Source organism: Grosmannia clavigera (assembly GCF_000143105.1).
Source record: "Grosmannia clavigera kw1407 unplaced genomic scaffold GCSC_161, whole genome shotgun sequence".
NCBI classification, from domain to species: domain Eukaryota; kingdom Fungi; phylum Ascomycota; class Sordariomycetes; order Ophiostomatales; family Ophiostomataceae; genus Leptographium; species Leptographium clavigerum.
Window position 1 is genome coordinate 142,385 of NW_014040778.1, and position 20,858 is coordinate 163,242.

At 51.6% G+C, this 20,858-nt stretch overlaps 9 protein-coding genes across 9 annotated transcripts; 5 read left to right on the forward strand and 4 right to left on the reverse strand.

The window, feature by feature from the left end:
- Positions 1 to 355: 355 nt before the first annotated feature.
- CMQ_8269 (cytochrome p450 monooxygenase) lies at positions 356 to 2,162 on the forward strand (the record flags this gene model as incomplete). Its single annotated transcript, XM_014315810.1, has 6 exons — positions 356 to 421; positions 502 to 1,179; positions 1,252 to 1,353; positions 1,405 to 1,719; positions 1,781 to 1,947; positions 2,000 to 2,162. 6 exons carry the CDS (start codon positions 356 to 358, stop codon positions 2,160 to 2,162), a joined length of 1,491 nt encoding a protein of 496 aa, XP_014171285.1.
- A 535-nt stretch (positions 2,163 to 2,697) lies between these two features.
- CMQ_8135 (uncharacterized protein) lies at positions 2,698 to 3,600 on the reverse strand (the record flags this gene model as incomplete). The annotated part of the gene is made up of 2 exons (XM_014315676.1): positions 2,698 to 3,381; positions 3,445 to 3,600. 2 exons carry the CDS (start codon positions 3,598 to 3,600, stop codon positions 2,698 to 2,700), a joined length of 840 nt encoding a protein of 279 aa, XP_014171151.1.
- A 3,571-nt stretch (positions 3,601 to 7,171) lies between these two features.
- Positions 7,172 to 8,835, forward strand: CMQ_8231 (ATP-binding cassette transporter; the record flags this gene model as incomplete). The annotated part of the gene is made up of 3 exons (XM_014315772.1): positions 7,172 to 7,697; positions 7,986 to 8,148; positions 8,502 to 8,835. The coding sequence occupies 3 exons, from the start codon at positions 7,172 to 7,174 to the stop codon at positions 8,833 to 8,835; spliced, it is 1,023 nt and encodes a 340-aa protein (XP_014171247.1).
- A 1,210-nt stretch (positions 8,836 to 10,045) lies between these two features.
- Positions 10,046 to 11,396, reverse strand: CMQ_8191 (amidohydrolase domain containing protein; the record flags this gene model as incomplete). Its single annotated transcript, XM_014315732.1, has 5 exons — positions 10,046 to 10,288; positions 10,344 to 10,536; positions 10,631 to 10,882; positions 10,947 to 11,054; positions 11,125 to 11,396. 5 exons carry the CDS (start codon positions 11,394 to 11,396, stop codon positions 10,046 to 10,048), a joined length of 1,068 nt encoding a protein of 355 aa, XP_014171207.1.
- Positions 11,397 to 12,292: 896 nt separating this feature from the next.
- CMQ_8171 (uncharacterized protein) lies at positions 12,293 to 12,628 on the forward strand (the record flags this gene model as incomplete). Its single annotated transcript, XM_014315712.1, has 1 exon — positions 12,293 to 12,628. One exon carries the CDS (start codon positions 12,293 to 12,295, stop codon positions 12,626 to 12,628), a length of 336 nt encoding a protein of 111 aa, XP_014171187.1.
- A 51-nt stretch (positions 12,629 to 12,679) lies between these two features.
- CMQ_8049 (uncharacterized protein) lies at positions 12,680 to 13,012 on the forward strand (the record flags this gene model as incomplete). The annotated part of the gene is made up of 1 exon (XM_014315590.1): positions 12,680 to 13,012. One exon carries the CDS (start codon positions 12,680 to 12,682, stop codon positions 13,010 to 13,012), a length of 333 nt encoding a protein of 110 aa, XP_014171065.1.
- A 2,112-nt stretch (positions 13,013 to 15,124) lies between these two features.
- On the reverse strand, positions 15,125 to 16,019 carry CMQ_8251 (short chain dehydrogenase reductase; the record flags this gene model as incomplete). The annotated part of the gene is made up of 2 exons (XM_014315792.1): positions 15,125 to 15,723; positions 15,770 to 16,019. The coding sequence occupies 2 exons, from the start codon at positions 16,017 to 16,019 to the stop codon at positions 15,125 to 15,127; spliced, it is 849 nt and encodes a 282-aa protein (XP_014171267.1).
- A 1,364-nt stretch (positions 16,020 to 17,383) lies between these two features.
- Positions 17,384 to 19,140, reverse strand: CMQ_8066 (endo-rhamnogalacturonase f; the record flags this gene model as incomplete). Its single annotated transcript, XM_014315607.1, has 6 exons — positions 17,384 to 17,469; positions 17,533 to 17,838; positions 17,901 to 18,114; positions 18,192 to 18,510; positions 18,564 to 18,642; positions 18,699 to 19,140. The coding sequence occupies 6 exons, from the start codon at positions 19,138 to 19,140 to the stop codon at positions 17,384 to 17,386; spliced, it is 1,446 nt and encodes a 481-aa protein (XP_014171082.1).
- Positions 19,141 to 20,020: 880 nt separating this feature from the next.
- On the forward strand, positions 20,021 to 20,725 carry CMQ_8297 (gcn5-related n-acetyltransferase; the record flags this gene model as incomplete). Its single annotated transcript, XM_014315838.1, has 1 exon — positions 20,021 to 20,725. One exon carries the CDS (start codon positions 20,021 to 20,023, stop codon positions 20,723 to 20,725), a length of 705 nt encoding a protein of 234 aa, XP_014171313.1.
- Between the last annotated feature and the right edge of the window lie 133 nt (positions 20,726 to 20,858).

The window sequence follows — 20,858 nt, forward strand, 5'->3', positions numbered from 1 at the left end:
GATACACAGCTGCGCCGACCAGTCTCGATCATTGCAATCTTGCACACATTCGTGGGCGACACAATGAAAGCATAACTCTGCTCGGATGTTGATTTCGCCCCATCCCGTTATGCAGTCCTCTCACCCGGAGTGAGAAGCTAATCGGGAGGCGTCTACACCGGTCCCCACTCTGCTTTCTTCTGAACGGAACAGGCTCTCCCGCAGTTGCTTGGATTATCTGTATTGCACTGCAGAGATATAACAAAAGAAAGATGTAAAGTTATTATTAGTGACTAGATTAGTATTTAAACAAGAGAAATGGTAACATATCGTTCTGTGATCCTACTTCTGTTCAAACTCTTCACATCGTCTCGCAATGATGGAAGCTCCAAGATACACAAACTATGACTTTGGCATAATTGCCGGTGCTGCAATTGGCATGGTATGATTATCTTTCTCTTCCTCTCTTTCTTTTGGGATCTTATTAAGGCTTCCGTTCCCAGAATCTGACAGTATTGGCAGGCGTTCCTCCTAGCCTCTGGATCTATCGTTTACAACCTCTTCCTCCACCCTCTTCGCAAATACCCCGGTCCAATCTTGTACAGAGCCACCAAACTGGCCTTTGCCCTCAGGCTTGTGCGTGGAAACTTGCCACATCACGTTCTTGCCTGGCATACGAAGTATGGCCCCGTAGTCCGAATTGCGCCCGATCAGCTGGCGTTTTCCGATCCCGAGGCCTGGAAGGATATCTATGGCCACCGGACAGATCCACTGGCAGGGAAAGAGGAGATGCCGAAGCTCGATCTGTTTTTCCGGACACCAGGCATTCCTGTCTCTATTGTTGCTGAGTCTCGGGCGAATCACACGAAGCTGCGGAGGTTAATGTCCCACGGTTTCAGTGAACGGGCTATGCGCGAACAGGAGTCCCTCATTGTTAGCTACGTGCAACTGCTAATTCGCCGCTTACACGAGAAGTGCTGGACCTCGACCAAGGACGTTACCCTCTCCGAGAATGACATCAGCGACAGCACGCAGACGCTTAAGCTTCAAGTTCAAGATATGAACACATGGTACAACTGGACCACTTTTGACATTATCGGGGACCTGGCTTTTGGGGAGTCTTTTGGCTGTCTGGATAACGCCGTCTACCATCCCTGGATCACAGCCATCATGGACTCAATCAAGACGGCCGGCATGTTTGTAGCTGCTAAGATGCTGCACTAAGGAGCGCCTATGGTGTTGATGCTTCATCTCATCATGCCTGGGCGCAAGGATGCGCTGGCTTTCAGCCAAGAGCGCGTAAAGCGGCGTATGGAGCTCCAAATAGAGCGTTCCGACTTTCTCGATGGACTAATACAAAAGAAACAAGGCCAGGTAAGGCAATGCTACCGAATCTTTCGCAAGAGTTGCACTAACAAAGCTTAGCCGCTTGCTTTGGCGTGTTTGACTACCAATGCTAGCCTTCTGGTTTTGGCAGGATCCGGGACCACGGCTACCCTTCTCTCTGGCGTAACCTACCTCTTGCTGAATAATCCGCAGTCCATGGCCAAGTTAGCGGCAGAGGTACGGTCCAGCTTCTCCTCGGAAGAAGAGATCACACTACTATCTGTCAACAAACTGACCTACATGCTGGCTTGCCTTAACGAGGCACTTCGTTGCTACCCGCCTGTTGTTTTCGGATTACCGCGCGTTGTGCCAAAGGGTGGCAGCAATATTGCTGGTCACTTTGTTCCACAAGGTGTATGTAATCGTAGCCGAAGACGAATAATTGTGTTTGCACGCTAACAGAGGATCGATGCAGACCGTTGTGGCATGCTGGCAATGGGCCATGAACCACATGCCTGAGAATTGGGAGGACCCGTGGAAATACAGCCCAGAACGCTTCCTCGAGGACAATCCAAACACGCGAGATCGCCTAGAGGCGATGCAACCCTTTAGCGTCGGTCCAAGAAACTGCCTCGGCCGCAAGTATGTTTCGCTCTTCTGCTGGTAGCTTTTGGCTCAGATGCTGACAATACAGTCTTGCTTATGCTGAAATGCGCCTCATACTGGCCCGCATAATCTTCAACTTTGACTTGCAACTGGCAGACCCCGATTTCGACTGGTTAAAAAAGAGCACGGCTTTCATTTTGTGGAAAAAGCCGAAACTGAACGTTTTTCTGAATCCGGTCCGTGCTGCATAACTCAAAGTGCGATGGACCTTGATAAGCATCGACTATGACCGGAATGACGCAGTCACGAGATGGCGGATAATGAGGCTGGTTCATTGAAATAGCCATACTTAACGAACAACTACAATAAAAGAGACGAATCTTGCTACGGGTCTGAGCCTTGACTTGAACCACTGCTGTCAGCCTGCCTTGGTTTACTCAGATTTACGAAATGGCCTGTCATGTAGTGCAAGTGTTGGGAATTTATCAGATTATATAGAGTAAGCCACACATTGGTCTGAACGACAATTGCCATATCCTCAGGTAACAATACCCCGGGGAACTAAATGCTATTCGGACCAAATGTGATACTGCTAAGAACGTCGCATCTGACACATTGGCCCATGTTTCCAAGTGTGTTTACAACTTGCGCACCGCCATAAATAGTTCTGGGGCCTGAAATATAGGTCGAGAGTCACGTTAACGATTGAATCCCAGAAGACAAACCGCAAAGAATTCCCAGACGAAGGCTGCAAACACCCCTGTAACGATCTAAGATAGCATCCCCTCATGCTGCCTTGGTCACGGCGAACTGTATCAGAATACGCTTGAACTCCTCCTCCGAATCGTCATTGGGGTCGACCATGGTGGCAGCTACGGACCAGCGTGTTCCGGTGCGGGCGCCGATCTCGTCCCAGAGACGCTGCATGGACGCGGGATTGTAGCGGTAGATCTCGCCGGTGCGGGACATGTTCTCGATGGCCTGGGCATGGCGGTTGCCGACCTGGCGACCGAGGACGAGAGGCTCGCGGACGTCGGGCCGGAAGAAGCGCACGATGCGCTCGCCAATGCGCACCTGGTCATCCCAGTCGAACAGGTGAAAGAAGCTGGCGGTGTGTAGAATGCCGAACCGGCCGTCAAGACGGGCGAGCGAGTCGTTTCCGTCGGGCGAACTGGCCGCAAAGATATCGCCGGTGACAAAGGTCGATGCAGGCAGGGCGCTGCGGTCTTGGAAGAGCTCATAGCCGAGCTCGATGAACTCAGGCCGCAGATCGGTGCCGGCAACGCTTTCGGGTGGCGCGCCGTCATAGATGAGCTGCCGCAGGACCTGGCCGAAGCAACATCCGGCGTCCAGAAGCCGGTCACCGGAAAGCAGCCGCTTCAGGATGTCTGGATACTCTGGGCGCACAGCCAGGTACAGGTCCAGAAAGCGCCAGCGACTAAGACACGGGTAGGGGAAGACGGCATAAGCCTTGTCTCTGCAGTCTGATCAGCAACTTGGAAGATGGCCCGGCATAAACGCAGCACCACTCACAACGGCTGTGATGTGTGCGGCCACCTGGTCGGACGGTATGTCGCTGTACGTCTCCAACAGCTTCCAGGCCTTCTCCAATCCCTTGGCATCGGCCGGAAGCTCTTTCGCGTAGCGCCAGGCGGCTTGGGGATCAATGCGGTTGTCGGTGGACGCCATCGAATCAGCCTGTTTTATTGTGTAGACGAGAGAGAGCAACCGAACATTGCCGTGTCATCAAGTGGTGTACTCGTATGTCACGAAAGCTGGCAGCGAGCTGGCGTGATCGACGGCAGATGATGATGGCGCTAGACATCGCTGATAAGAGTCTGACATATCGTCTATGCAAGGACTACAACAGGTTATTCTATTCACCGATTCTCGGAGCTTTCTATGTGGCACGCCCAGTCACGGAATTCCAACATGGGAAAAAGAAAGCAAGACCTATATATTTCGCAGCAGTCACTGATCTGACGAGAAAGACATGAACAGAACTCGGCCTGATGCACAACCGATGCCGATTGAACGCCCCGACACTGCTGCCGCACCCGTGTGGGAAAAATCTTCATTTCCAGGCCGGTACTCGGGAGGTAGCCACAAGACATTCTGGCCGTCACAAGTGATCCAGCAACGATCCATGCTAAAGTCAAATCCAAGGTGCTGCGCATGCAAGTGCTGCTGTGTATCGGCTAGATCGGCAGATTCTGACGTCACCGTCGGTATGGTAATACACCCAGCTCCGGTAAGTAGACGACTATTGTCAGTGCCATCAAATGCCAATCTCGACGACCGCATACCAACGCCTGTGATCTGCGTGTGTCTTCTCAAGGCGATGTCTAAGAGTGTGACAGTATCGAAGAGGGAGGGTAAGGGTCCAATGACAACGGCTAGCCGCTTGCCATCTGGCGAATAGACAACCGAATGGGCTGGCTCTGATAGTTCAAACTTCTGGATCCATTCCCCCGACGTACTATCCCAGAGATGGACAATGACACCCGAGATGGACGCGAGTTTTTTACCGTCGGGCGAAAAGGCTATACCGTCGTCCCTTCGGTTGGGAATAAATGGGGATAGATCCAAAGAGGGAGTGAAAGCCACCTCTTTACCATGATTCTCGATTGCCTGGCTACAGGTGCCAGAGGATGTATCCCAAATTTTGATAGCCCCACTATCCGAAGCCGATGCAAGCTGTCTTCCGTCTCGTGAATAGGCTAAGGAACAGACAGAATCGACATGGCCACGTAGTGTGCACATGCATGTTCCTGAGTTCGTATGTGAAAGCGCGACCAGATTACCTTTAGCCACAGCTACTTGCTTGCTGCTCGGTGAGAAGATCACCAAGGAAAGCACACTGTGATCATGCTCGCCTTTCAGTACATACACACTTTTCTTTAGGATTAAATCCCAGATCGTAAGGTCGACAATCTTGTCTCCCGGTACAAGTACTAATTTTTGCCCATCTTGCGAAAAGATCGCAGAAAAGAATGATTGAGACGTCAACACGCATTTTCCTGAGGCGAATTCCCAGAGTTTAAGGGTGTGGTCCCTTGACACCGATGCAAGATATTTGCTTCCGGGCGAAATCGCTATCGAAATAGCCTTATATCGATGTCCTTCGGACGCTTGTGTGTATGGGGCCAAAGAGGTATTCCAGAGCTTAATGGTGTCATCCGAAGCTGATGCAAGTAGTTTTTCGGTGGGTGAGAAGGCAATGGACGTTATCCAGCTGCTGTGCCCCTGAAGTATCTGCTCTTTTCCTGAGGATATGTCATATATCCTGATATCTGAATCGTTTTGTAAAGTTGCTAGATACCGGCTATCTTGCGAAAGAAGCACGGACTGGACAGGACCCGAACTCTTAACTGTTTGTGTGCATTTTGCCGAAGCTACGTCCCAGACCTTGATGTTGTAACCCTCCACTAAGGCTAGGAGCTTGCCATCAGACCAGTGAGTTGCCGTATAGTCCGAAACATGATCTATACCTCGAAGAGTACTTGTGCATATGCCTAATGCGGAATCCCAAAGATTAATGGTATTGTCCTTTGATACTGATGCCAGCTGTTTGCCATCAGGTGAAAATGTAACTAATATGCTCGAAGTACTGTGGCCTTTCAGTAAATGAGTGTGATCACCCGAGGCTATATCCCGTATTTCTAATGTGTTGTCATCTGAACCGGCTGCGATTAGTTTGTTGTTGGGTGAAACGGTTACCACAAGAACCTCATTATGGACCTGGAGAGTTTTGAAGCAAACATCATTGGCTACATCCCACAACTTAACAGTCTCGTCGGATGAACCGAATACAAGAATTTTGCCGTCTGTCGAGAAAGCCGCCGAATGGACCGTGCCGTTGTGACCGTTGGAAGTCCGGAGGCAAATTCCAGAGTTCACGTCCCACAACTTCAGATCGTTATCAGACGACCCAGATGCTAGTTGCTTGCCATCAGGCGAGAAAGCCACTGCAAAAACAAAGCTGTTATGACTCCAGAGAGTTTGGAGGCATGCACCCCAGTTCGGTTCCACGTCAGGCTTCACTGTGATCCAAGTTGGCTCTTCGGCTCTGAACAGCTGTCGTACTTTGCTGTTGACCGGACTGAAAGTAAGCGCCGACGCGTAAGTTTGGAGTGGTGCTCTTTCTATGATCCATCTGTAGGACAGAATGAACCGCCATGCGTCTTCTACCAAATCTGCCAATTGCTGCCCTATGTCGTTTCTCTGTCGTTACATTAGTAATTGACGCTGATACCAAGACTGTCAATCGTTACTCACCATGTCCTTCACAATGGTCTTAAGCTTATTCATTGCAGTCACTCCGTTTGAAATACTTCTGATGATACTTAGAGCCTCAAGCCAGTAAAGATACCCCCCTTTCAGAAATGTGTAGACTGCGCCGCTATCTTGTAGGTCCTCCTGTTCCGTCATTAAGCCGGACATCCAGTCACAGAGGTGGTCGACCCAGTGGACACAGAAGTACCGAACCGCTTCAAGTGGAGCAAGATCCTCCACAGTAACCTGTTCGATGGAAGATCCGGGAGCTTTAAGATTGCACATATCGCGTCTAAGAATCTCCGAAAGAATCTTCAGCGAAATAGAAACGATCTCGTGGTGGCCTTGCCTCATACCCAACGGGAAGATCCGAGAGGCCCCAAACAGAAAGTCCTTGGCAGACTGATGAATAGGATAGACCTTTCCTGAATCGAGTGTCAAAAACGAGCTGCATTTGTCAATTGTCCATTCCGGATTTAGGTCTGCGGGCAAACTGGCGAGGGCAGCGAGCTCGGCGAGAGAGAGCAGTCGCTACGCAAGGAATGTAACTGCTAGTACCTTCTTGCAGCGCTGCCTATCTAGCTCGTCCTCCGCCTCGACTTTAGTCAACATGTACTGGTACAGAGCTAACAAGTCGGCAGGCATTTTTTGGATAGTCCTAACAGCATCCACACCGTTGGTGCTATTAAGCTTCTTAAACACGAGAGCTGCCCAAAGAAATGTGTTCATCACACGATCGTGCATCTCCACCGATATCTGAGCTAACGTCGATTCTGTGTAGCCTTGTGAGCGAGGTAGACTTTTGAGCTTGTGGTCTATATATGCGTTGACTGGATTTTGCAGAGTTTTAGGGTTTAGCTCGACCAGAGCCACAGGGATCTCCTGAGCCCCTAGCTTTGACGAAATTGCAATATCTGGACGACTAGAAGTTAGTCCTGGTGCCGTTGGCGTGGCTTTCTTGAATGCCGTAACCCTTGGCGAAACCATGACGCAGTTTGTCGTCGCCTGGACGGGTCTCGAGACTTCGTTGGGCGCCATAGCCCGTATAACACTCTTTGAAGGCGAGAGACCAGCCGAAGAAGACAGCGGCAGCCTGGAGTCAGGAGTCCCTCTGGAAGCCGAGGCCGTTCGTGGTCCTGGCAGCGGCGCCCTACGCTTTGAGAATGTTTGGGGAACGTACGATGCAAAGGCTGGTTGGACTGGGGGATTGGACCGAGACTCCTCGCATCTCGGCCGAGAATGGAGTCTCCGAGGCGTCAGTCTAGACGTAAAGCCCGGTGAACGCATCGCTGTATGCGGAAAGACGGGCTCTGGCAAGTCAACAATGCATCTGGCGCTGCTGCGGATGGTCAATATGCCGATTGGATCTATCTTCATCGATGGGATAGACCACTCCAACATTTCCCTGGAGGCTCTTCGAAAGGGCTTCTACGCCATTTCCCAAGACAGCCTGGAGGGCTTCGATCATTTGCGCCAGCAGCTAAACCCCATTGAGGCCGGATCAGACGAGAGTTTTGAAAGCATTCTGCGGGGCACAGGCGTTTTAGACATATGGCTGAGCACACCCGGAGGACCAATGGCCTGCAGGGGGAGAAGTAAAATTTTGGGCAGGAGATGGCGAGCTGCTGAGCGTTGACCGTGTGATCCTAGACATGCAGAGGAAATCCCAAGTGGTGGGCCGGAATGGGGCGTAATCGGGTTGCTCGACCAAAGCTGCAAGCAGGTATGTTATAAGGCGTGCTTTGATGATTAATACAGTCGCTGTTATTGTGTACTGACAGCTGTTTGTCGTACTGCAGCGTCGACAAGAAGAACGGAAGAGAAGATGGAGATGTTGATCAGAGCCCGTCTAAACGGAAGGACACTTATTGCTATCAACCACAGGCTTGAGGCAGTGATGGAATATGACCGTGTTGTAGTGCTACACAACGGAATGGTTGCTGATGTTGGTACGCCGGCAGAGTTGGTGATGCGTTGTGAGCTTTTTGCAGGGTTACAGGCCCAAACTTTCGTGGAAGACGCGACTAATTTGCCGTGATACGCCAACCCCTGCTGAGTAATACTAATTTTCAAGGATGACGGAGAAATATATTTCCATAAGCACATCACTGTGGAGTCTACGTAGGCAACTGTTGTTGAATCATTGGGATTATGGCAGAAGATGCGTCCGGAACTTTTCATCGTGATAGATACTGAAGCAAATGTCAAAGCAGCTTGCAGAAAAGGTGCTAGCAGAGTCGTCGGAAAATAGCTCCTCATCAACATCAAGCTTCACTTGATAGTACCATTGACTTCTCACAACAGCCTTCAAACAGACCTGCCCAGCATGTTTTGGCCAGTCGGCGCTTTGCCGCTTTGACCAGTCGTTTTGACGTTGGTGACGGTCGCGACAGCGATAGCAATGATTACGACCGTGTGAAGCTCGTACGGCTAACGTACGAGTACGCACGCTCTGAGGAGTCAAGAAACAACTTTCTGAGAGCCTCCTTCGAGATTGCGTCTCTCCCGATGGACACAGAGGAGGACAACCTGGATGGTGATACAGAACATCTGCATGATGCCTTGATCGACTTTGCAGACTACCTATTCGACAATTTCTTCTTGCCGAGTATGGGATTATCGTCGGCTTGTTTTACCATCCATTGCTGACTGTGCCTAGTAAAAGCGTCGACCCGGAAGACTCCACAGGCCACTCTTGCTACCCATTCAGCCGTACTACGTGCCCAAGGCGACAGTCAGGGTTTCCTTGGCACGCCAGAGCGTCTTTCCGCCCTTCGGGGTGCGTGCTTGATTCGTGACCGTCATGGCTGTGTGATATCTCGGCATTTCGATAGCAATACGGCAGAAGAGCGGTTAGAAACTGCTGATCGAACCGATGGCGTAGCCAAAAAATGACGATGGAGAGCCTTTAGAAGTTGGGAACTTTGACCCTCTCGAAGCTGCTTACATTATACCACATTCTATTACGCAGCTTAGAAAAAATAAGGAGTTGGTACGATGATCTCTTTGTTTCTCGTTAACTCGTTGATCGCCCGTTTCTGCATACTGAAACCCATGACTTGGCCAGGAACCCTCAAAGCAAGCGGCCTTGGCTATCTTGAATATGTTCGATAATGGTGTTGCACACTTGATTGACGGCACAGACATTGATCGTCCCCGCAATGCGATTACGATGACGAAATCGCTTCACCATTATTTCGGCTCTTTCAAGCTGTTCTTCGAACCGGTGGACGGCCAACAGCCCCACACCTACCACATCAATACGTTCTTGCCACGGATGCTGCCAGGCTATCCTATTACCCGAACTCTATTTCTCACAGAGTCGCGAACCATCGACCCCCCCTCACCACGGCTGCTAGCCGTTCACCATGCTATTGCTCACATCCTGCACCTCTCCGGCACAGGCTACTATATTGACCGTATACTGCGGGACCTCGAGGAATACGGCGTTCGGGCAGATGGGTCTACAGCTCTAGATCGCTTGGTAAAGCTTCGCCTTGGCGGATGGCAAGTTGATGTAGTGCCCTGATTCTTTTCCTTGTGGTTTCTTTCATGACGCCTTTTACTTATATTTAGCATAAGGGTTCCGACGACGGTCTACAAAGATGTCGCCAATTGCGTCATGTAAAGAAGCCGAGATGTGTATGTGTGACAGTCGTTATAGATCGTTCTCTAAGCTTAGAGAAATGTGAGGAAAAGACCTGCACCGCACCAACTATTGTAGAGCCAGAACGGACCATCAATCGATGTAGCTACTTTGACATTTTCTACATCCTCAACCGATCATCGACTTGCCATCCATCTTGCATACGGCTGCATCTTTCCTGCAAAAGCCGCACCGGCTACAGGCCTCCTCGTACTATTCTGGATCACCGTCCAGGGCGCTGATGTCTGCCTGCAGGCCAGCCTCGAACCAGCCGAAGCGCCGCCCACAGAGTTCGCCACCACAGGCCTCCCAGCCACCGACAGTGCAGGACTCGATGACGTCGGCCACGGGCACGCCGGCCTCGATCATGAGCTCGAGCTCGCGCACGTTGTCGCCGTGGGAAAATGTGCCGGTGTCGCCACCACAGGCGAGCCGCACGCCCGCATCATATGCGTTCTTCACGCGCTCTTGCAGCATCGGCAGAAGCTGGGGGACGCATCTTCTCGTATACGGCCAGCGTCGGCACGAATATGATGCCTTCGGCCGCCATGGTTGGCAGCATGTCATCGGTGATGGCAGTCCCGTGCTCGATCGACGTGACGCCGGCAGTTATGGCTATCAGGGCACCGTCTCGAGTGCCGCAGTGTGCAGCCACAGGACACTGGGCCATCCCGGGCCTCGGCCACGATCGTGTCAACCTCGGCCTGCGTGAACACGACGCACTCTGGGTTCAGACTCCGTGGTGGATATACCTGGCCGCCCGGATAACGCATCGCCCGCCGTCGGTAGTCCACATACACCTTCACCACATCAGCACCTGCGGCTATGCGCCGCCGCACGGCCTGTCGGCACTGCTCCACGCCATCGGCTACGTCCGGGCCTGGCGGCACGTGATGGCCACCACCTGCGTTCTCTGTGCGTAGCTCAAACGAGCCTGTGCTGGCCAGCTCGCGCGTGGCCACAAAGAGACGTGGCCCTGGCATGAGCCCGCGTGCAATGACATCCCGTAGATTGGTGTCGGCGTCCTGCATGCCTTCCGAGCCTAGGTCCCTGTGGATCAGAAGAAAGTGTCAGCTCTGCCCGTAAAAGCGCGGCAACATCGATCTCTGGGCACCTGTATGTCGTGTAGCCGGCAAGCAGAGCTGCCCGGCAGTGGTTCACGCCACGCACCACGCGTTCGGTTATGCTCTCATCTCGCTTTTGGTGCAGTGCATCGGCCTCTCTGTTTGCTGTCAGCCTCGACATGCCTCGTTGTCGCGGGGCCTCTGGCCTTCACCGGTACGGCTGCTCACTCGTATGAATGCAGAAAGATGTGCGTATGTGCATCCACGAGACCGGGAAGCACGTATAAGCCACGTAGATCGATGTCGCCCTCTCCAAGCCACTGCAGAGTGTCGTCTCCGTCGCGCTCGTATACCTCAACAATCAATCCGCTCTCCGCATCCACTACCACGGAAATATTCTCGCGAAATCCGCCGTATTTTGGGTCAAATAGCGCTGACGTGTGCAGAGTGAGCAGTTTTCCTTGGCGGTCCCTCCCGTCGCTGGCCCTCCTCCGGTCCATCGTCAATCCACGCGAGATGGAAGAAAATAGATTTTTGCTGATAACACTGCGGCAGGGCAAAATGACAGCGAAAAAAGCGCATAGTTGTCAACGCTTAATGCCGTGTTTTGCCCACGTGACACGCCCGTCGCCTATTGAAAACACGTAAGTGTAGATGCCCTCTGCTCCGTGCTTTGTTCCGTGCTTCATACTTAAATTGTAAGCTTCCGGGGTTCCAGGGCTCTGCAGGTGTGGCAGCACCGGGTGTATCTTGATCACTGGCCAGTACTCCGTACCGGCGCACATATCGTATGACCCGACAACAACCCGACCGGATGACTAATCAGGCACTCCGTAGCTAGCTGCACCTGCCCTATTGGGCCTGACCATTCGAGTGCCGGCGCAATTGCATGAAGACTCCAAAATATCGAACATGATTCTCAGAAAGAATCCGTGATTGTTTTCGACCCGCCAGAGTGGCGACGCCGGGCCAACATGATCAACTACCGCGGTCGGCCGTTTGTTTCCCGTTTGCTAGCGTGCGGACCACTTTTGCTCTGGAATTGGCAAATAGGCTAACGATTTTGTTTAATCCGCGGTCAGCTACGGAGTACATTCAGAGAAATACGGGCCTTTGCTGTACAAGTATCCAATGGTATGCAGGAACATCGACAACAGCATGTTGCTGTCTAATTTTCCTTTGTTTCTAGTCATGAGTCATGGTCAGAGATGGGTCGCTTTGCTCAACTCTCCGCGGAAATATATCGGATGTCGAGAACCGGGATGACATATAAAAGACCTTGATGAATCCTTTCCAAAGCCCAATATAGACACACCATCGAATAGGAACAGCTCGAACTCTCTTTGCCTCATTATCACGACTTCAGCGACTGCCCCCGATATTAAAACCAAGTACAATGAAGCACTCCGTCATTTCTCCGGCCATCCTTTACTGGGGTACACCTGTTGTGGTTATCTCTTCCCTGAACGAAGATGGCAGCAGCAACCTGGCTCCTATGTCCTCGGCTTGGTGGCTCGGCCACTCCTGTATGCTTGGCTTAGACTCCGAGTCCAAGACAACCGGCAACATCCTTCGCACGGGGCAGTGCGTTCTCAATCTTGTTGATCACACCCAGGCCCCTGTTATCAATCGCCTTGCTGGCACAACGGGAACCGATCCTGTTTCCGCTTCGAAAAGGTCGCGCGACTATCGCTTTGTCTACGACAAATGGGCCGTCGCCAATTTGACATGAATCCCGTCTGACTTTGTGATGCCGTTTCGCGTGGCTGAGTGTCCCGTACAGATGGAGTGTGAGGTTGTGCAGTCCGCCCCTCTTCGCAAGGACCTTCCCGATTGCGTGGGGCTGGCGACGGCTATAGAGGTACGAGTGCTACGGGTGCATATGGACGACGGTCTACGTATGCCCGGCTACCCCAACCGCGTGGATCCAGACCGCTGGAGGCCCCTGATCATGAGCTTCCAGGAGCTGTACGGACTGGGTGAGGGGAAGGTGGCAAGCAGTGTTCTGGGGAACGTGTGCGAGGAGAAGTACCGTCCCTGGACGAGGAGCGCAACTGAGACTCTGCTAGGGGACCACGACGATTGTATAACTGAAGAAGAGTCCAAGGAGAAATGAGACTACATGTCTGATATATATACTATTGCAGATTGTATCCTACCAGTAGTTTTAGGAGCGTATTCGTTTAGTAATCAAACACCACAAGGGCAAAAAGGCAAGACAATAAGACGTATGTATATCTGACAAAATGGCCGAATGGAAAAAATAAGAGCCGGTAAGAGGCTCTATTACTTGCGTCGGCCGGGAATCGAACCCGGGGCCTGTCGATGGCAACGACAGATTTTACCACTAAACCACCGACGCTAAAGCTACCGGAGTGGATGAATAATATCGAGCGGCAGGTGTACTTGAATCTAGATATTGTAGGCTATCGTCGAGGTTGTCGATAGAATAGAGTTACAGGGGCACCGTCGCTGGCCTACCAGGGTTACGGAGCAATGTTGTGACCGCGTATAGAACTATCCTAACAAACGACTTTATTATAACTGGTGCGACCGAGAATGAGGCCCTGGAACATTCGACGGATGTGTCGCCTGCAGCCAGCTAAGCCGAAGGCGTGGAGACGAGAGGTGTGCGGATACGATTATGCCAAGGTGAGGGTCATAAGGCCTACCGGTCATGAATATTGTTATTCTGCATCAAATACTGCAATTTTTGTATTTAGATTTGTATTCTGAACATGCAGCCGGCAAAACACTTTGAAGGATGGCATGGTAAAGGCGGTAGATAGATCGCCACAGGTGGGCCTCTTTTTGGTCTCCCGGGCTATAGAGTTCAGGCTCTGGTACTGGTTCTTCAAGTGCAACATGCGAATTGCCGTCGACTTCTTAGACAAAATAAAATCACGCGGCATCTGATGCATGCGATACATCTTGCATATACCTGACATAGGCATCGGTAAAGTCGACATATAGGTGGACTAAGCTCATCGGCTCAATACTGAACTTGATCACGTTTAACGCGGGGCGATCAGCTTCGGGCGCCCGTTATTTACCCTCATATCTTCCGCATCGCCTGCCAACGTGCTGCACGTATGTGGCTTCTACTCCGTTCAATCTTATCCTCTATGCTAGGCATCTGCTCGTATAAAGCATAGAGTATCAATATAAAAGTAGGTCTACTTCGGGCACGTGTACGATTCTCAAGCTTTTGCATTTCACCCTATTGTCTCTTTTATTAAGGGAAGGGTAGTGCACAAGCAATTGCCTACCTTCTTACACAGTGCACTTGTTTTAAAAGCAGCAATTAAAGCAGCAACAGAATTACGCTCACGCCTTCTCTACGCGGGATTGATCTGCTTCCCCATGTAGGATTCCAAAGTAAACCCGCACGTCCTTCATCTTTCCCTTTAGACTGGCCAGTCACCCCTGCCGTCCTGTTTTAGTAGTCCGAGCTGAGGCCCTTCACCCAACCTTCACTGTTAGCTTGTAATATCAAGAGAGTTGCTATTTGCACCGTAAAATTTGGCTATCTGCACCGTAATCCACTGATAAGAGATATGGTACATAGGGTGGGTCCCTGCTTTCACCCCCAAGAACCCATAATATAAATCTACTTTTAGCCAATAATATTCTCGCACCGTTGTCTAGTTAAGTACAGAGTACTCTGTACTCTTTACTCTATACTTTGTACTCTATAGCAAACAAAATACGTAATTGAATTATATTAGCGACAATATCCACTAAGCTCTAGCGTATCATTGCTAATAGCTTTCTCCGTATAATTTACACTCTGCACTATATATTGCCGTAGTTATAGAAAAGCAGTAAGAACGAACTTTTGGTAGGGACCTCCGTACGTTGTAAAAAGTACTCTGTAATAGTAAGCAACTTTTTTTACGGCAAAAACGTAAGTCTATTCCTATTATAGTATAGCGCAGAACAAATTAACCAATCAACTAAGTTTTCTTAAACCCACCCTATGTACCATATTTCTTATCAGTGGAATCCGGTGCAGATAGCCAAGTTTTGCGGTGCAAATAGCAACTCTCAATATCAAATATAAAAAGTATAAAAAAAAATATTTACAGCTGTTGATGAATACATAAAAGCTCATCATACGCTATATTACGAGACTATACCTTTCCTATATCCTAGACTTCCATATGTATAATTCTTATAAACGAGGTGCTATAGGCTTTTCCTTTCGTGACTATGCCTCCTGGCTCTCCTAACGAACTGCAACGTACCCTCCGTCGACAGGGAACAACTGGCCGGTCATCCAGTGCGAGGCATCGCTAGCGAGGAAGACCATAACGGGGCCTAGATCCTTGAGCGGGTCGCCGAGGTTGCCACCGAGAGGGAACTGTTCCTTGAGCTCGCGCTTGTGGGCAGCGAGCTGCTCGGGCGACATGGCGCCGATGAAATCGTCGTACATAGGGGTGGCGACGTAGGGCAGAACGGCATTAACACGCACGCCGGCAGGGCCCCATTCACGCGCGACGCTGCGAGTCCACGTGTGGACGCCGCCCTTGGTGGCGCCGTAGATGGCGTTGTGGTGGCCGGCGGTAAGGCCCTCGTAGGAGCCAAAGTTGAGGATGACACCGCCGCCGCCGTACTTCTTGAAGAGGTGGTAGGCGACAGAACTTGTGTAGAGGGTGCCAAAGAGGTTGACCTTCATGATGGCCTCGACCAGCTCCTCGGATACGTCTTCGGGCACAGCGTGCTTCTGGATGCCGGCCACGTTGACCATGACGTCGAGGCCACCGACACCTTGGACGACACGTCGACAGGCAGACAGGCGACCGACCCAGGCCCCGTGGCCGTCACCTCCTCAGCCACCCGGTGGCCTAGCTTGTGCTTGACATCCATGGACACCAAACGCGGGCACCCTCGGCCGCATATGCGCGCACCACCGACTCGCCAATGCCCATGGCACCGACTGTTACGATAATGCGCTTCCCGTCGAGCTGGCCGGCGCGGGCCGGCGATGAGGCAAAGGACCGATGTTGGACGGCGGGGAAGAGGCGGCGTGCAGGCGAAGACAAGACGGTGGCGCCCACCCTCGGAGAGGAGCTCCTGCCAACAAGGGCGATGAGCTGTGCTGTGCGTGTAGAAGCAGCCATACTTGCAAGAGTCGTAGACAGAGGAGGTCGGTAGCTGTATCGGTAGGATGCAAGTACAAACGAACTTGGCTGTGATCAAGGGGAGTGGGAATGGCCGACATGATTCATCGCAGTAACGCATGGCTCCGCTCTACTAATATAGAACGGAGTAGTATAGTCCGAGCTTCGGTATCCGGTGCGGCCGCCAAGATCTTGGGAACCGCACTGCACTGTTCTTCTTCATGCGTCTCTGTAGACCTCAGATTCGCGATGTTACGAGTCCAATAAAAGCAGGACCTAGTGTATGCTACTGAAGGCCATAATCTAAACTTCGTACCGTAAACCAACACGATCCTACAGCTTGTGAAGCCAATACACTTGTTAGCTGCTCGGTAAAGTTCTGCGTCGACCGCGCTTGTCTACTACTCCGTACTCCGTACTATGTAGGGGGTGGTGGGTCTCGTGCGGGTACCCCGTACTTCGTACGACCCCAGGGCATACATGGAGTATGGAGTCCTTTAGGTAATGTCAAGCATTGGAATCCGCCACACTGTGGCCCTTCCGCCCCACTTGGCCGTACTGGCCTGTAATTGGTCAGAAGGCACAAAAGCGGGGTTTGACACTAGTATTAATACGGATCCCCAGAAGGGTCGCGATGTATCTATTTCTTCCTTAGTACACAACACTCTTTCGCCCACACTAGACCCTATTCAGCCTCCTGCTCCTCACAGTGCATCACGTTATATGACCGCTACGTATAGCCTCCTTTAACCTTCACAGGTAACTTGTTAAGACCGCGCGTCATGTGACTAGTGTGGAGGTGCTATCCGAAACCGAAGTATCTTTTAGTAGACTTATGGCGGTAAGCATGGGTATTTCGTGAATAGGTACTTCCGACAATGCCGACGTGCTGAAAACTGTTGCACGTGACCTTGTAGGTCACTGTGCAGACTTTTCACTGCCGCAGTGCATCCACTAGCTTTAGCTTCCTTTCAGAAAATCCCATGCTTTTCTTCCATGAAAAACCCCCTACTAAATAGGTGGGTCTGGGCATTATACGCCACAGGGTACATGTATCTTCCCATTCTACTCCGTACGCCACAAACCTTTACTTCCTGCCCAGTCTAGCCTAGTTTACAGCATTCACCTTAAAACGTCTCGAGACGTCCACCACGTCGTCGGAAATGCCATTACTGACAGAGTAATTGGTGTATGCTTTTTTATGTGCATACTTCCCGGATTTAATAAAAAAGACTGGTTGTATTCTGAGACCAATACATGTCGGTTCTCTGCCCACGCATTAGGGAAGTTGCCATTGTGAGGTAAGATACCATGTGCTAAAGACGTTGTAAGCTGCATCTTCAATAACTACAACCTCATCAAATCTAAAAAGTGCCCCAATAATGCAAGCTGTAATCTCCATAGGGCCTCCATAGTGGAGTTGGCTCGTATACAGGAATTGGGATGTTGGCTGGCCACGAGACCGAGTCAGTTGATCGGTGCGAACAGAGGGGAAAAGAAGGACGATACGTACTGCCGTAGCCCGTGTCAGGAACTGCCCAGGTTGGCGAAGGAGGCAACGTCCAGCCCGTAGGGGTCGCCGTCACGGTAATGGCGGTGGTATATGGCGTCGGTGTCTCACCAACGCCAAGTGTCTTCAGACCGTCGTTGGGGCTGTACGAGTCGTCGCCCTGGCCAAAGACTTTTGAAATCGTGTTCACGACGTAGCCGTTGGCCTCGGTCCAGATGGAGATGTCCTCAACGGTCACATTCCGAGCAAAGGTCAGATCATTGGCCACTAGGTAAAGAGGGGGTCTCCTGACGCCATTGACCACAGAACCTGTCGCAAACGTTTAGCTTCCGTCCGTTCGTCCAATTCTCACGTCCGCTCTCGATGCCTACCGGAAAAGTTTCTGAAGATGAGGTTGCTCAGGGCCACCGAGCCGGTATCGGGTTCGTTCTTGTTCTGCCAGTACTGGTTGATGTTGAGGCCGTACTGAGACGCTTTGGAACGGAAATTCTCAAAGGTTATGTTGGTCACGTAGCCGGAACCGCCTGGGTAGGTCTTGATAAAGGCGATGTTGTTTCCCCCGATAATGCTAATGTTCCGTGCGTGCTGCACAGAGTGTCAGTTCTAAGCACCAAGTAGGACGACGGCAGGGTACCGACAATATTTGCAATAGATGCAGACACATTCAGACTGCCAATGGAGACGCCGGAGCCAGCCTGGTTGTAAACCAAGTCCTCTGCCAGGCCATGATTAGGCGGGCTCTTAACCGAGACACACTCGTCCCGGTTGGTGACCTCGATGTCGTGGACCCAGTAGTTGGTGCCGATGATGTCGACACCGTCGTATGAGCCCAGATTAGCGCCACGCACGGTGATGTGGTAGACCTCGACATTCTCGACAAAGTCAAGCACAATGTGGAACTTGGGGCTGTCCACCAAGATCAGGTCGTGCACGACGGCATTGATGGGCGAGACCAAGCGGATCAGGCGTGGGCGATCAGTGCTAGACAAATATCAGCTGTACACATACCATCTTACGACAAAGGATAGTCTTACTTGTTCGCATTGCGCCAGAGATAGCCTTGTCCCTGGAAAGCGCCTCTTCCTGTTTCGGAGTAAAACTCAAAGTCGACCGCTGCAATACCATGTCAGCTCCCTGGAAACGAAGCAGAAGCGTGGCGACAAACTCACGATTGACAATGACCAGAGCGTCTATCAAGAAGTGACCGTCACCCTCGCCGTTGATGGTGCTGTTTAGCACGTCTGCTCCAACATAGCCCTGCAGGACCAACTCACGTGCAACTGTGTAATTTCCTCCGTATCCGAGACTGATGAGCCCATCAACTTGGAAAGCCCAGTTTGTTGCGTTGCTGAGGACAACAGACCGGTTCAAAAGGTACGACCCTTCCGGGATCACCAGACGGCTGCCCGGATGCCGAAGCACGCAGTAGTTAAAGGCAGACTCGAGGGCATCAGCCACATCAGTGGAGTTGTCCGGGACAGCGCCAAAGTCCAGCACATTGCATATCCGCCTCTTCTCGTGTAGTGGCGTTGTAGGACCCACAGGGCCGATCAGCTGGGCAGTTGCCAGACCCAGGAACGGTAGACAGCCAAGTAGCGTAAAAAGCCTCATGATGCGAAGACAGATGGTGTAGAATGGTGGCACTCTGATATTTGGATGTACATCTATAAAAGCTGCTCGAGCACTGTTTTATAGATACTTGACCGTAGGCCATGTATAATGGCGTTCTACATGGGGGCCGTTGCGTATGATACTATACTCTAGTCGATAATAAAAAAGGTACAGAAGGACCCAAATTTCGTCCACTTACCATCTATCATAAGAGTTAAAGCAGCCGAGCTCAGCAGCATATCCACATGTATGCGTCGTGGACAGGAACGACAATACCGGTTCGATTACCCGAGAATTGTATCTAGTCTATTGTCGTACTCGTTCGTTCTTGCTGAAGCTTCGCTAAACACGCTTTGGGATAAGGCCCAACCACCAGTGCTTCTTTTGGCGGAGATGAGCTGCCGTTGGCGGGAAATTTGGTAGCGTCACACATGACAGCTATGGCATCTTATAGTGACGTGACTGGCAGGATCCACCGTACGCTCCTGCCCCTGGAGTTATAGTCATTTCAAGACCTTACCTTGGACTCTCTGGGTGTATTGAAAGATACTTTGAGGACAGCCACAGAGAAGAAAGAGTGGGTGGCCGAGTCTACAGAGGCAAACGACGTCTTTGTGGCGCAGGTGTGGCTGGCTACGAGGCAAGAGTCCGCCGAGTTGAACGGGCAGATTCATGTTCTAGCTACGGAGTATTCGTTGTCAATCAAAATACGTGTGCTTTACTCTAGAGTTGTAGGAGCTTTTTCTTTCTTGACCCGGCCTGCCAACACCGTTAAACTTTCCTGGGAGATCGGCGTGGAAACGGATTCTCCGTAAAAACCCCACCAAACAGCGCTGTCGAATTACGTCGTTCGCTCTTACAATTCGACCTCAATTCCACCATGTCCGCAGCGCCTGAATTTTCGGGACTCCCGATCGGTCCCCTTGTGGACGCAACACCCGCTACGCGACCCTCCCACACCACCCTCGCTGGACGGCTCGTCACTCTGGTGCCCTTGGATGCCGAAGCTCACGGCGCCGCTCTCTTCGCCGCTACGGCTGGCCCTGGACAGGATGCTCTCTGGCTCTACATGGGTGACGGTCCCTATGCCTCGCTCGATACCTTTCGGGAAGCCCTGCGCCAGAAGGCGGCCTCTCTAGACCCCTTGTTTTTCACGATCATCTCCAATAAGACACGCGAGCCCGTCGGATATGCGTCTTATCTGCGCATCGATCCGGCCAACCGTGCCGTCGAGGTCGGAAACATTATGTTCTCGCGTGCGCTCCAGCGTACGGCTGCGGCCACCGAGGCGCTTTTCTTGCTGGCGCGCCACGCCTTTGATGTGCTGGGCTTCCGTCGCTACGAGTGGAAGTGCAACGCGCTGAACGCGCCATCAAGACGTGCTGCCGAGCGTCTCGGCTTCGTTTTCGAGGGCGTCTTCCGACAGCACATGATCGTCAAGGGGCGCAATCGTGACACCGCCTGGTTCTCCATGCTAGTAGATGAGTGGCCGGCGCGAAAAGCCGCGTTCGAGCGGTGGCTGGCGCCAGAGAACTTTGACGACGAGGGTCACCAGCGCAAGACCCTAGAACGAATCTTATCGTAGCTCGAAGGCGCCCAACGTCTTCAAGGAGAACGTCCAGGACAGCCTGATCTCAATGTGGTAAATTGATGAGCCAAGAGCTAGACATGAAAGGCATGTAACGTTTCTTAGGACGAAATAGCCACATTTTAGCCAA